The following is a 13,245-nucleotide window of genomic DNA, read 5'->3' as shown; positions in this document are numbered from 1 at the left end:
GCAAAAAAATGATTATGTTAGCTTACCTTGTAGAGCTCTTACATTTGGAGACCATAATGGCCAGTGCTCCAAATCAGGTAGTATGAAGAGTATGTTGAGGAGCTTTAGGGTATGTCTTAGAACCTGGCTGCCCATGAGCTGTAGGGTGAAGAACTAGAGACCGAATTAATCTTCCAAAATGTTGGCCTGAAGTTCTGTTTACAGCTGCAGAAATGTGCCTTGGACGGCCTGTGCAGGACGTAGCTGTCTGTGCCTTCTGCCTTTAGTGCTCGTACATAATGAGCAGGTCTGCGAGGTTGTACCAGTGCTCTGTCACTGGTTTTGGAAAAGTGGCAAAGTACCATTTTTCCTCTGCCCTAGTCTGGTAAAAGATTACTTTTACTGTTCTTCTGTTGTTTGTTTGGGTTTTGTAGGGTTTTTTGTTTGTTGTGGTTTGTGGGGGTTTTTTGGTTGGGTTCCCCCCCGTCTCAGTTCTCAGAAGCGTTTGGAATAGATTATTTTATGTAGTTACCTAGCTACTGTGTCCTGGTGGAAAGACAAGGCACTGGGGAGATGGAGTGATGTTTGGTTTTCATTTAGTTTTTGTTTTGTTTTTCTTCAGGTCATGATAGGTTTGTCTTAAGGTTTTTCCCTCGGAGTTAATACAGAAAAGGTGATGCTAATTCTGGGGACCAGACAAGACATGTATTTTAAGCCCAGCTTAAGCAGAAGTTTCTAGCTGATGTCTGTCAAACTGTTGTCATGTGGTGTATTTGATCAGAAGAACTTGGTGCAGATGCTTCTTCTGCAAGAAACAAGTGCACAAAAGCATGTGAACGTACAGCTTGAAGTTAGAAGAAGGAAGATTAGTGGCTGACTGTTAAAACTATTTCTGTTCCCATTAAGATTATCCTTAGTACTCCTAGTATAACAGTAAGGGTCATGGGCTATGACTTATGAGTAGTAATTCTTCTAGTTCTGTTAGGACGTTTGTCTCTGAAATATTGCTACACCAGGAGAAGCCTATCTTAATAACTTGTCCTCTGTTCTGGACAACAGTTGCTTTCTTGCTTAGAGTTTCTACTTCAATTTACTTCCATTTAAGTGATCACCTGAGTAAATTTTCAAAGATAGTTCAACCTCTCAAGTCATGTCAGAATGTTAGAGGTCTGACATTTAGAAATGTTACCAGTAAAAATAACTAACTCAGCTATAATGAGCTGCTAGTGAGAAATTGCAATCTTGCGCTTTTTAAGATGATGTTTGGCAAATACTGGTGGTGAAAAATAAGCATCTTGATAGTGATTCATAACAAATGGCTGTTTATGGATTATAAAGTAGGTATTTATGTGTAGAAGTCTTACAGTACTAGATTGGGGGTGGTTAATATGTGCTGATAACTGCCATAGCTGATGTGAGTGTTGGATCTCAATGTTTTCCTCTTAGAAGCTGGATAGAGCCATTGCCTTTCATTGCGCAAGAAGAGCTTATGTTTTTGAGAACTTCCCCAGAAAGCAAGACATCTAGATTTCATTTTTCATGCAAATAGTAATACAGAATGTTTGGAAACAAAACCAAAATGGAACAAAACAACAATAACAAAAACAACCATGAAACTACAACCTAAGTTTTCAGGGGAAAACTAAAAAGAATAAATCAAGAGAATGTTTCTGAAAGTGCCCTATCTTCTACTCTGAAGCCTAACAAATTTATCTTTCCATGAAAAACAAACAAGCAAACAAAAAAAGAAAAACCACAGAAAACAAAGAGAAGAATTTTCAGTGAAACTTTTACATCTAGCTATGTCATCTGATTTCTCAAAGTGAAAGAATGTATGTGAGACACACAAATGCCAAAGTTCATCATAACAAATCTTTTTCTTGGGGAATAGATCTTCAGCTTATGTACTACTCAAAGACTGCTTTTCTGAGGGAAAAGAAAATAGCTAGAAAGTGTAAAAGCCTGCTGTTATTATGTGAAGCTAATACTTCTTTTCCCTTCAGAATCTTTTAATGCTTTTGTTTAAAACAAGAAGTACATCATCCTTGTGTCTGTCCTGCTCTGTTCCATCACCCCCTTCCACTATCTTTTACATTTCATTCTTCTAGATTTACATAATGTCTGGGATGCGTGCAGACTTGGGGGGAGAGGTAGCGGGAGGGAGGATGGCATGAATTCTCCTCTCCCTTAAAAAACTGACTTTCTGCTTTCAAGTAGATACTATTTTCTCTGGTAAGTTCCTCCAGGAAAATAGAAAAGAAGGGCTAGTAGGCAGCATCTTCAAAAATTTGCTCATGCCCAACCAACCTGGGGTTGCACAGCTTTAAAAATACCAGTATGGGTGGAGTCTAATGTCGCTGGTCTTGCTGAAAGGAAACCTCCTTGCCTTTCCAACTGCTTGTTCTTGCTGATTTTTGTTTTACAGAAATAATGCACCAGCTTAGCGATAGCTTCAGCTATCTGCAGAACAGTGGCAGGGGGCTAATCCTGGCTGGTGTTCATGTTATGCACAACCTAGACCAATGCATGATACTGATGGCTGTGTGGATACAAGTCTGAAAAAGGGTGCTGGGATGAAGTGTGCTTGTATTTTATCTGATAGCAGTGCTAGTTTGTTATGTTGAATTCACACACTTTTTTTCATGAAGTTATGCTTTTACGGTAACAAGAATGCTTTCTCAGCTGCTGAAAGGGAGAAATCTCTGTGCTTTGAATCATTTCATTACTTGTTTTATAAGCCTGTCTAAAATTTGAAGGTACAGAGAAGTACTTAGTGATGAGTAATGGTTTGTTTCCCAAACACACATGCTGGAATATAGCTGGTGATAGAAAAAGGAAGAATTGAAGTGGAATTGCTTTATTTTACATTTTTTAATTACTTTTTTTATATATATAACATACTGTGTTACATACATACGTATATACTTTTTCCTGATAAATGTTTCTGTGAGATAGTAATTTGTATAACATAAAACATATATGTTGAGTGCTGTTAGCCACCAAATGAGAGAACTACCTCTTTTCCGTGTTTAAATGTTGTTCTTCTACCAATCTAAAAGCTTATTTTTGCAACTGCCTCAGCATGACTTCCCACCTGATCTGAGGTTTTGAATTAAGGTTGTTTTTTGATTTAAGGTACAGTATCCTTCCTGTGGCATTTGAGGGTAGGAAGCACCAGTAGGATTCTTCAGAAAAATTTAGCAGTCAGAATAAAGGAATAATAGGAAAATAAATCTTTTCAAAGAAAGCTTTTAGATAATCTTTCGTTCATATTAAAAATGGATAATATGAAAAGGTGCTTGCTTTGAAGGTTAGTTTGAAATCTATAACTATGGAAGTCTGAGGGCAGCGACATTGGCACAGGTTGCCCAAAGAAGCTGTGGCTGCCCCATCCCTGGCAGTGTTCAAGTGGATGGGGCTTTGAGCAACCTGGTCTAGTGGAAAATGTCCCTTCCAACCTAAACCATGTGATGATTCTATGAATTTGAAATTAGGAAGAGCACTGCCAACAGGTTGAGGGAAGTGATCATTCCCTTCTGCTCAGCCCCTCATGTAGTGGGGCCACATCTGGAGCGCTGAGTCCAGGTCTGGCCTACCCAATACAACAGAGACATGGACAGACAGGGGGGAGTCAAGTGCAGGGCCATGAAGATGATCAAGGACATGAAGATGAAGTCTATGATATATGAGTAGAGACTGAGAGAGCTGGCTTGTGCATCTTGGAGAAGAGCAGGCTCTAGGGGGAATCCTGCAGTGTATAAATACCTGATGGGAGGGAATGGAGAAGAGGGAACCAGACTTCTCAGTGGCACCCACTGGCAGGCCAAGTGGCAATGGACACAAACTGAAATACAAGTAATACATGAGAAAAAAAAAAAGGGGGGGTTTGGTTTGGTTGGTTGGGGTGTTTTGTTTTTGGCAGTGGTGGTTTGTTTTTACACACTGTAACTATTTCACAAATTTTAAAGCATGTACCAGGCTTTAAAAAGTCTAGATGAAAGATGGTGTATTTTCTTTTGAAAATTCAGTGATTTGTATAGACGGAAGCTGCACAGGTCTTTTCCAGGTTGCATAGTAAACATTTTTGGTAACTGTAACTCGGAGAGGATCTGTTTTAGTGCCTTTTTACCTGCTTGGTAAAGTACTTGCCACAGGAAGTCTCATTTGTTAACGAGACTTGAGATCAGTTGGAAAGTCAATTTTGGTATCGAATAACTGTTCTGTGGTCAGTGTTAGCTTTTAAGGAACTAGAATTCTTGAAAATGCACATCTGGCTAGAACCACAGCATTAGTTATTTAGACCAGAACAGGAACATCTATATATCCAGGAAGTGTGTAGTTTGCCAGTGGTCAAATCTAGAAAGTGGAGGAAGGCATGCAGGATTTGTAGAGCAGAGATTTATGTCCTATTTAAAGATAGAGGAACTGCTATGGTCTGAGAAAAGTATTCAGTTTCTAGTGAACTGTTTTAAGTCCCCAAAAGACTGAAGATAGAAAGATAGTTAGTCTTACTGGCGAGAATGTAAGTATTCCTTATACACCTGCTAGTATTTCTGTTTTACAGTTTGTGGGGCAGGGATGTATTGCGGTTGTGCAACTTGATTAAACACATGGCTTGGTCTGCTCAGTTATCAGCCTATGTGACTAAATCAGCTGTTGTTCGAAGTGTGAAAACTAAAATTGGTCCAGGTACTGAAAAAGAGCTGCTTGTGTGGTTGAAAAAAAAAAATAAAAAAATCATTAGTTTCTGAAATATCTCATGCAAAAATAAATTAGTTGGCACTTGTGACTTCTCTAAGAGACTCTTTACCTAACAGTATAGTTAAAATAAAAAAAAAAAAATAGGCAACATATGTTACAGGATAGTTACAGATGATCTTATTAAACTTGTATATCAGTTTTGTGTATGTGTGTGTGTTTGTAATTTTGTGATGCATATCTATCTTTGTTGCAGGAAAACTTTGCTAACTAAAAATGTTTTTCTAGAAGCAACAGAAGAAGTTTCGTTGGACAGTCCAGAGAGGGATCCAATACTTTCACCAGAACCTACTCCTGCAATCACTCCTGTAACACCTACTACATTAGTAGCTCCCAGAATGGAGTCAAAAATTGTAGCAGCCCCTGTGATTTTTGATAGATCCAGAGAAGAGGTATGTGGTAAACTTCTAAATTCTGAAAATGTCTTGTTGCTTTTTTGAAGGTTTTTCTGTTTTTAAAATCAGAGTTCCTAAATGTTGACTCATGGGATCATCATTTGCTAAAGAGAAGTAGGTAAAAGAAAACCTATTCTGTTTATTTTGCATATAAAGTTTAGTGTGAATTTGACTCATGACAATACCTTGAGGTCTCTGTTTTTATCAAACTTAAGCTATATGAAAGACTCTGAAATTCTGCATTGTTAGATCTCAGGCAAGTATCAGAAAATTTTCTGTTATTTTTCTCTTCCGCAGCTTTTCTGCTACAGAAAACCTTAAATAAAAAGGAATTTCTGCCTTTTTATTAGAGGCATATAGAAACATTACAAATGAGTGACACAAATAGTATCTCCTGGCATTGTAGGTGATAAAATGAAAATACTCCTGAGATAAATATTTTCTAAAACTTTTGAGGCCAACAAGTCCTGAGAAAAGGTTGCCATACTAAAAGCTTTGCAGGAAGGCTTCAGTCTTAGAATCATGGAATCATTTGGGTTGGAAAAGACCTTTAAGATAATCAAGTCCAACCATAGACCTAGCACTGCCAAATCCACCACATGAACTGTGTTGCAGTGACAATCAGTGTTAGAAATTATATTCGCTCAATATTTGGTGGCAAGTCTGGAAGGAGTTTTTAATTAAACAAACATACTGACTTTTCCTCCTCCTTCCTCTATACCTTTATACTTTTAACCATACATAACATGAAAGCACATAATCTTGTTAAATATGGCATATCTTTTTCCTAGGTTGAAGAGGAAGCAAATGGAGATTTGTTTGATATAGAAATCAATGTATCTGACCCAGAGAAAGTTGGTAAGTTCCTCGAGCCTAGTAAGTCAGATGATAGGCTGTCTTATCCCTTGAAGACTATTCTGAGATTTTAGCATGATTTCTTATTCAGTTATCTTTTGGCAGTTATTAGAATCTAAATGGAAAGCTATCTGATGTGTATTTTTGAACAAAAAGTGCGTAGAGGGGTTAAAATAATTTGCCCTAGGATAAGAATCTTAATTTTCTTACAGGAGATGGCATGAATGCTTATATGGCTTACAGAGTAACAACAAAGGTAACTAGTGCAACAAATATTTGCGTATAACTTTGTATTGTAGCTGAATGGATGGATCAGTAATTCACAACAAATATATTTTTATTTCTTTTAAGACGTCACTTTCCATGTTCCACAAAAATGAATTCTCTGTTAAAAGAAGATTCAGTGATTTTCTTGGCTTGCACAGCAAATTAGCAACAAAGTACATGCATATTGGTTACATTGTGCCTCCAGCTCCAGAGAAAAGTATTGTAGGTAAGTGTAATTCCTGTAAGGTTGAATTTAAGCATGACATTTAAGTACTGTAATACAAATTAAGTATTTTAATACCTGTTAGGCTTGTAAAATAAATACTTTTTCTGGACAAATATTAATTATTGCTTATCAGGTGGTCTGAACCTCATACCACCTCCTTATTCTTTATTAAATATTCTGTTTGTTCTTTATTGTAGGAAAGTTCAGGTTAAATTGGAAAGATAAGTACTGGTCTCTTTCTAACTCACCAGCATTGATAATAAGAACGACATTTGTCTGAATACATGGCCTTCTGTTTCTTATCTATCATTCTTTCTTCACTATTGCCCTTCAAGGGCTGATTAGTCTATCAAAACAAAGATGTTAAATGAGAGTTTATTTTTAACTTGTGCTGTTATCAGTTGCCTGCAATATACAGAGCTTCATACGTACTCCACCTCTAATACTGAAGTCTGTTTCTTTTGACCATGGTGAACACTAAAACCTCTACTTAATTCTTCTTAATTCAAAAGACACTTTGAGTAATGCTAGTCTATGTGAATGCCTTGAAGAATCAGATCCTTTCTCCATGAACTAAGAAGCGTGTGTGATGCATTGAAGCATCTTCAGTTTTATGAGCTCTAAGTTCTTTCATAATAACTAAATCTTTGTAAAACGTGTTGAAGTCTTTTGGCTCACCCATATAAATAAGTGATTGGACTCTAGAACAATGATATGTGGGGAATGGCAGGATTTGGAGTTTTTGTTTCTAATAGTTTTGACCGTAAAGCTAATGAGAGCTGTAACTTTTCATGTCAATAGGAGTAGGCAGACTGAGTAGATGTAGGCAGCAGGAAACTTGGAAAAATCATGCTTTTAATTCTGTGGAAAAGCACGGTATTTTTCAGTCAGTAAGACTGAAAATTTAGTTTGAATTTTTGGTAGTTCTTGAAAGTAATGTGTGAGTCTGTAATAACCAATTTTTCATGTAACAAAAATTAGCTTAATCACAGATGCTGACAGGGTTTATAAAGATGGAATAAAGCTTCTAGTCATGCCTGTTGGATGAGAAAAGATTTAACACATTTATGACAGTGTGCAGTTACATGGAAATGCAAGTTTGTACTTGCATCACAAATTCATCTGAAGACAAAGCTTGGACTGGATTTGAGGTACCACTTGAACAAAGCCAGCATAAATATTGATGTATTTGGAAGTGTGTAAAAGGGTGGGACTTATTGCAGTGTAAGCAAGCGACTGGCTGTCACTTCAGATCCTTTTATAGAGACTTTGTTAAGCTACAGATAAGTTGGGAAAACACACAGACTCTGTAGGACATTTTCCAAAGAGCAGGAAACTCCTGCTGTAAACTTGAACTTCAGTGCACAGGTGGTATTTAGTTATGTACAAAAATATGTAGTCCATCTACTTCTGATTCTGGAGGTAAGAAGGGACTTGAGGCTGATTTAAAATGAGTCATCTTAAAGCAGAGAGTTGACAAAACAGCTGAATGTAGGATGATGTGTTGTGTTTACATCGTGTTCATTTTTAAAGTCTTAATAGAAACATCATACATCTGGTGTTACACAGTGTATTGTATGAAAGTCCTTAGTCTGTTCGTTCTGTTACACTGTTGATAACACCAGGAGTTTTAAGCTCCAGTTGTATTTTGGTGACAGGTGGGTGGGGATGGCATTTCAGACCTTAGCCACAAATTCAAATGGTCAGTTACTGACTATGGAATAATAGGATAAAACTGAGTCAGTGGTGAGATGGAGTTGGACCACAAACAATTCATCCAAACTGCCTCACTATTTATATATGTGTGTTAGAAAATAATGTGTTCTGGTTTTAGAAAATAATCCGTGAAGTCATGGATCCTTTCCAGTGAGGGATTAGAAGAGTGCTTGGGCAACAGAAACTGCCTTTACACTTTGTCCTGGGTTCAGCTACAGCAGTCATTTTTCTCCTTCTTAGTAGCTGGTGCAGTGCTGTGTTTTTTAACTTTCAGCCTGGGAACAACGCTGATAACACTGATGTTTTTAGTTGTTGCTAAGTAATGTTTACTCCGACCAAGGACTTTCTCAGTCTCATGCTTTGCCAGGGAGGAGGGGAAGCCGGGAGGAAGCAGAGACAGCACACCTGACCCAAATTAGCCAACGGGGTATTCCATACCATGGCACGTCATGGCCAGTATATAAACCAGGGGGAGTTACCCGGAAGGCCCAGATCACTGCTCGGGTCGGGCTGGGTATCGGTCGGCGGGTGGTGAGCAATTGTATCCTCTCCCCTTGTTATTTCACTAATCATTATTATCATTGGTGGTAGCAGTAGTGGTTTTGTATTATACCTTAGTTGCGGGACTGATCTTATCTCAACCCGTGGGAGTTACATTCTTTCGATTCTCCTCCCCATCCCTCCGGGAGTGGGGGGAGGAAGAAGGCGGGGAGTGAGCGAGCGGCTGTGTGGTTCCGAGTTACCGGCTGGGCTCAAACCACGACAGTTCTTTGTGGCGCCCAACGTGGGGCACGAAGGCTTGAGATAACGACAGATCTGACCAGAATGTGTCTAATCATATTTGTGATAAGCATTCATTGTTACTACTTGTCACAATGGTGATTATTTGGCTCTCAGACTTGTTGCGCTTGATCTCAGAGTTTCAGCATGTCGTACCTTACTTACAGCCAGTATTTGCTGTTTTAGTGTTTATCGGCTGGGGGGCCTGGGCTAAGGTTCTTGTTTCACTGTACTTCGTGGTAATGACTTGTAATACAATAGACTCATTGATCATGAAACTGGTCTGGTTTGTGCTTCCAGCGTGGCCATCACCTCTATACATTGGGAGGTATATAATGAAATATTTTAGCATTTGCATATCTTTTTTTTTCTCCTCGGGGGTCAACCTACGAAGGAGGCATTCCCTTACACCTCCCGTTCCCCCACCAGCCTATTTTCAAAGCAGTTGAGAGTTCTGAAGGTTTTGGATGGCCTTTGAATACCCTTGAGACCTGCCTGCTGATTGTGCTGGGGTTCAGCATGTTGGCACACATACGGAGTGTGTTTTATCCACGGCCATCACGCCCTGGGAACACCCTATTTCGCCTGATCTTGAAAGTTAAGCAGTATCGGGTTCAAATCTGGTCTAGGGTTAGACGACGATATAGGAGGACCACCAAGAGATTTTCCCCGAGGCTGGACAGTCATGAGTGGCAGCGTGTGTGGGATAGTATGGGCAAGTATCTAGGCCAGTGGGCCCCTCCAGTGCTTTGGAACTTCACCACTGAACAAGTGCAACATCCGGAAAAACTAGTAAAACACTTAAACGAGGTGTGCTGTCATCCTGGTTATACCAGAGAGGGACAAATCATGGCAACGTGCTGGGGCTTGGCCTATGCCTACAGAGCCCTGCTCAACACTATCCAGCACCTTCAGAGGGAAAAAAATGTCTCTGGATCTGATGGCAAAGCAACAGGCAACGCAGCTACTCCAACTACAAGCACAGCAGCTACTCAAACCCTGACCACAACAGACAACGCAGCTACTCCAAGTACAGCAGCTACATCAACCCCAGTGACAAGCACAGCAGCTACTCAAACCCTGACCACAACAGACAACGCAGCTACTCCAAGCACAGCAGCTACACCAACCCCAGTGACAAGCACAGCAGCTACTCAAACCCCGGCAACAGACACTGCAGCCACTCCAATCCTAGTGGCAGACAGTGCAGCCATTCCAACCACAGTGACAAACACTGCAGCTAAACCAAATGGCCAGTTTATGAGAATGTCTGTTGCCCCTGTAAGCAAAAGCAAATGAGAGGCACAAAGAGCAACCCGTGAAGCGAAGAAAGATGAAGACCCAACGCCATTACTAAACGGAACAGGATCTGAACAAGAGTTACTACTACGTGGATCAGAGGAAGAGGAAGAAGAAGAAGAGGCGACTTCTGGACCCCGAACCTCAACCGAGCTGCAGAATATGCGAAAAGATTTCACCCGTCTTCCAAGGGAGCACATTGTCACCTGGTTGCTCCGATGCTGGGACAGCGGGGCCGACGGTCACGAACTAGAAGGTAGGGAAGCCAAGCAGCTGGGATCACTTGCTAAGGAAGGAGGAATTGACAAAGCGATTGCAAGAGAGAAGCGAGCCCTCAGTCTTTGGAGGCGGCTCCTGGCAGCTGTGAAGGAAAGGTTTCCCTACAAGGGCGATATTACGAGTCGCTCAGCCAACTGGACCACGATAGAGAGAAGCATCCAGTCCCTGAGGGAATCAGCCATTCTAGAGATGATCTATCGTAGGCCGGATGCCAGGAACACATCCATAGATCCAGATGAAGTCGAATGTACACAACCCATGTGGCGGAAACTTACGTGGAGTGCACCATCATCATATGCCCACACATTGGCATCAATGACCTGGAATGACGGAATATCACCAACAGTGGATTATCTGATTCATCAACTCCGAGAGTTCGAAGACAATCTCACCCCTTCCATCATTTCAGCTGTGGAAAAACTGTCCCAGGAGTTCAAACAATTGAGAGACGATTTATCCAATCTATCCAGCTCCCCACGCGTACCAACCCATGTCTCAGCTATTAACAGAAGGCGCCCTACTGCTCGAGAAAGAAAATATAGGAGGTACACGCCACGGGCCACCCTATGGTTTTACCTGCAGGATCACGGAGAAGACATGAGAAAGTGGGATGGAAAACCTACTTCAGCTCTGGAGCAATGGGTGCGTGAACTGAAGAGGAGATCAATGGTCAAGGATGATCCTCCCAGGAAAGCTGCTGCTCCAGTCTCTGGTGAGCAGTTTCCCAGATGGAGTGGAAGAGCTGATTTTACTCCAGCTCCTGTGATAAGGAATACTAATCCCTTTCTACAAGACATAAGTGGAGAATTTTATGATCGCTATTAGAGGGGCCCTGCCTCCAGCCAGGTGGAGGAGAGGGATAATCAGGTTTACTGGACTGTGTGGATCAGATGGCCTGGCACATCAGTCCCACAGAAGTATAAGGCTCTAGTAGATACCGGTGCACAGTGTACTCTGATGCCATCAAGGTATCAAGGGGTGAAACCCATTTCTATTTCTGGAGTGACAGGAGGATCCCAAGCGTTAACTATGCTGGAAGCTGAGATCAGCCTGACTGGGAGGAAGTGGCAAAAGCACCCCATTGTGACTGGTCCAGGGGCTCCATGCATCCTTGGCAGTACTCAGGAGAGGGTACTTCAAAGACCCAAAAGGGTATAGATGGGCTTTTGGCATCACTGCCTTGGAAACAGAGGAAATTAAGCAGCTGTCCACCTTGCCCAGACTCTCAGAGGATCCTTCTGTTGTGGGGTTGCTGAAGGTCGAAGAACAACAAGTGCCAATCACAATCACAACAGTGCACCGGCAGCAATATCGCACCAACCGAGACTCCTTGATTCCCATCCATAAGCTGATCCGTAGACTGGAGAGCCAAGGAGTGATCACCAGGACCCACTCGCCCTTTAATAGCCCCATATGGCCAGTGCAAAAGTCTAATGGAGAGTGGAGACTAACAGTAGACTATCGTGGGCTGAATGAAGTCACACCACCATTGAGTGCTGCTGTACCGGACATGCTAGAACTTCAATACAGAGTCAAAGGCAGCCAAGTGGTATGCCACAATTGACATTGCCAATGCGTTTTTCTCAATCCCTTTGGCAGCAGAATGCAGGCCACAGTTTGCTTTCACTTGGAGGGGCGTCCAGTACACTTGGAACCGACTGCCCCAGGGGTGGAAACACAGCCCTACCATCTGCCATGGATTGATCCAGACTGCACTGGAACAGGGGCAAGCTCCAGAACACCTGCAATACATTGATGACATCATCGTGTGGGGTGATACAGCGGAAGAAGTTTTTGAGAAAGGGAGGAAGATAATCCAAACCCTGCTGAAGGCCAGTTTTGCCATAAAACGGAGTAAGGTCAAGAGACCTGCACAGGAGATTCAGTTTTTGGGAATAAAATGGCAAGATGGACGTCGCCAGATCCCCACAGATGTGATCAACAAGATAACAGCAATGTCTCCACCAACTAACAAGAAAGAAACACAAGCTTTCTTAGGTGTTGTGGGGTTCTGGAGAATGCACATCCCAAATTACAGTCTGATTGTAAGCCCTCTCTACCACGTGACCCGGAAGAAGAATGATTTCAAATGGGGCCCTGAGCAACAACAAGCCTTTGAACAAATTAAACGAGAAATAGTTCATGCAGTAGCCCTTGGACCAGTCCGGGCCGGGCCAGATGTGAAAAATGTGCTCTATACCGCAGCTGGGGAGAATGGTCCTACCTGGAGCCTCTGGCAGAAAGCTCCAGGGGAGGCTCGAGGTCGACCCCTTGGCTTTTGGAGTCGGGGATACAGAGGATCCGAGGCCAACTACCCTCCCACTGAAAAAGAGATACTGGCAGCCTATGAAGGGGTTCGAGCTGCTTCAGAAGTGATTGGAACTGAAGCACAGCTCCTCCTGGCACCCCGGTTGCCTGTGCTGGGCTGGATGTTCAAGGGCAGGGTCTCCTCTACACATCATGCAACTGATGCTACATGGAGTAAGTGAGCCGCACTAATTACACAACGAGCTCGAATAGGAAATCCCAGTCGTCCAGGAATTCTAGAAGTCATCATGGACTGGCCAGAGGTCAAAGATTTTGGGATGTCACCAGAAGAGGAGGTGACGCATGCTGAAGAGGCCCCACCATATAATGAACTGTCAGAGAGTGAAAAGCAATATGCCTTGTTTACTGATGGGTCCTGCTGTA

General features: G+C 41.8%; 1 protein-coding gene across 3 annotated transcripts in view; it reads left to right on the top strand.

Annotated features, from left to right (window-relative positions):
- SNX2 (sorting nexin 2) overlaps positions 1-13,245 on the top strand; it is a 37,384-nt gene that overhangs the window by 9,992 nt on the left and 14,147 nt on the right. For all 3 annotated transcript variants that reach the window (XM_030511471.1, XM_030511469.1, XM_030511470.1), the window contains exons 3-6: positions 4,966-5,129; positions 5,924-5,990; positions 6,200-6,243; positions 6,339-6,480. In XM_030511471.1, the coding sequence (XP_030367331.1) occupies positions 4,966-5,129; positions 5,924-5,990; positions 6,200-6,243; positions 6,339-6,480 (417 nt within the window). The remainder of the gene's footprint in view (positions 1-4,965; positions 5,130-5,923; positions 5,991-6,199; positions 6,244-6,338; positions 6,481-13,245) is intronic.

This window comes from Strigops habroptila, chromosome Z (assembly GCF_004027225.2).
Source record: "Strigops habroptila isolate Jane chromosome Z, bStrHab1.2.pri, whole genome shotgun sequence".
Lineage (NCBI taxonomy): Eukaryota > Metazoa > Chordata > Aves > Psittaciformes > Psittacidae > Strigops > Strigops habroptila.
The sequence above is the reverse complement of the archived record's forward strand: the minus strand, read 5'-3'. Positions and strand labels throughout refer to the sequence as shown.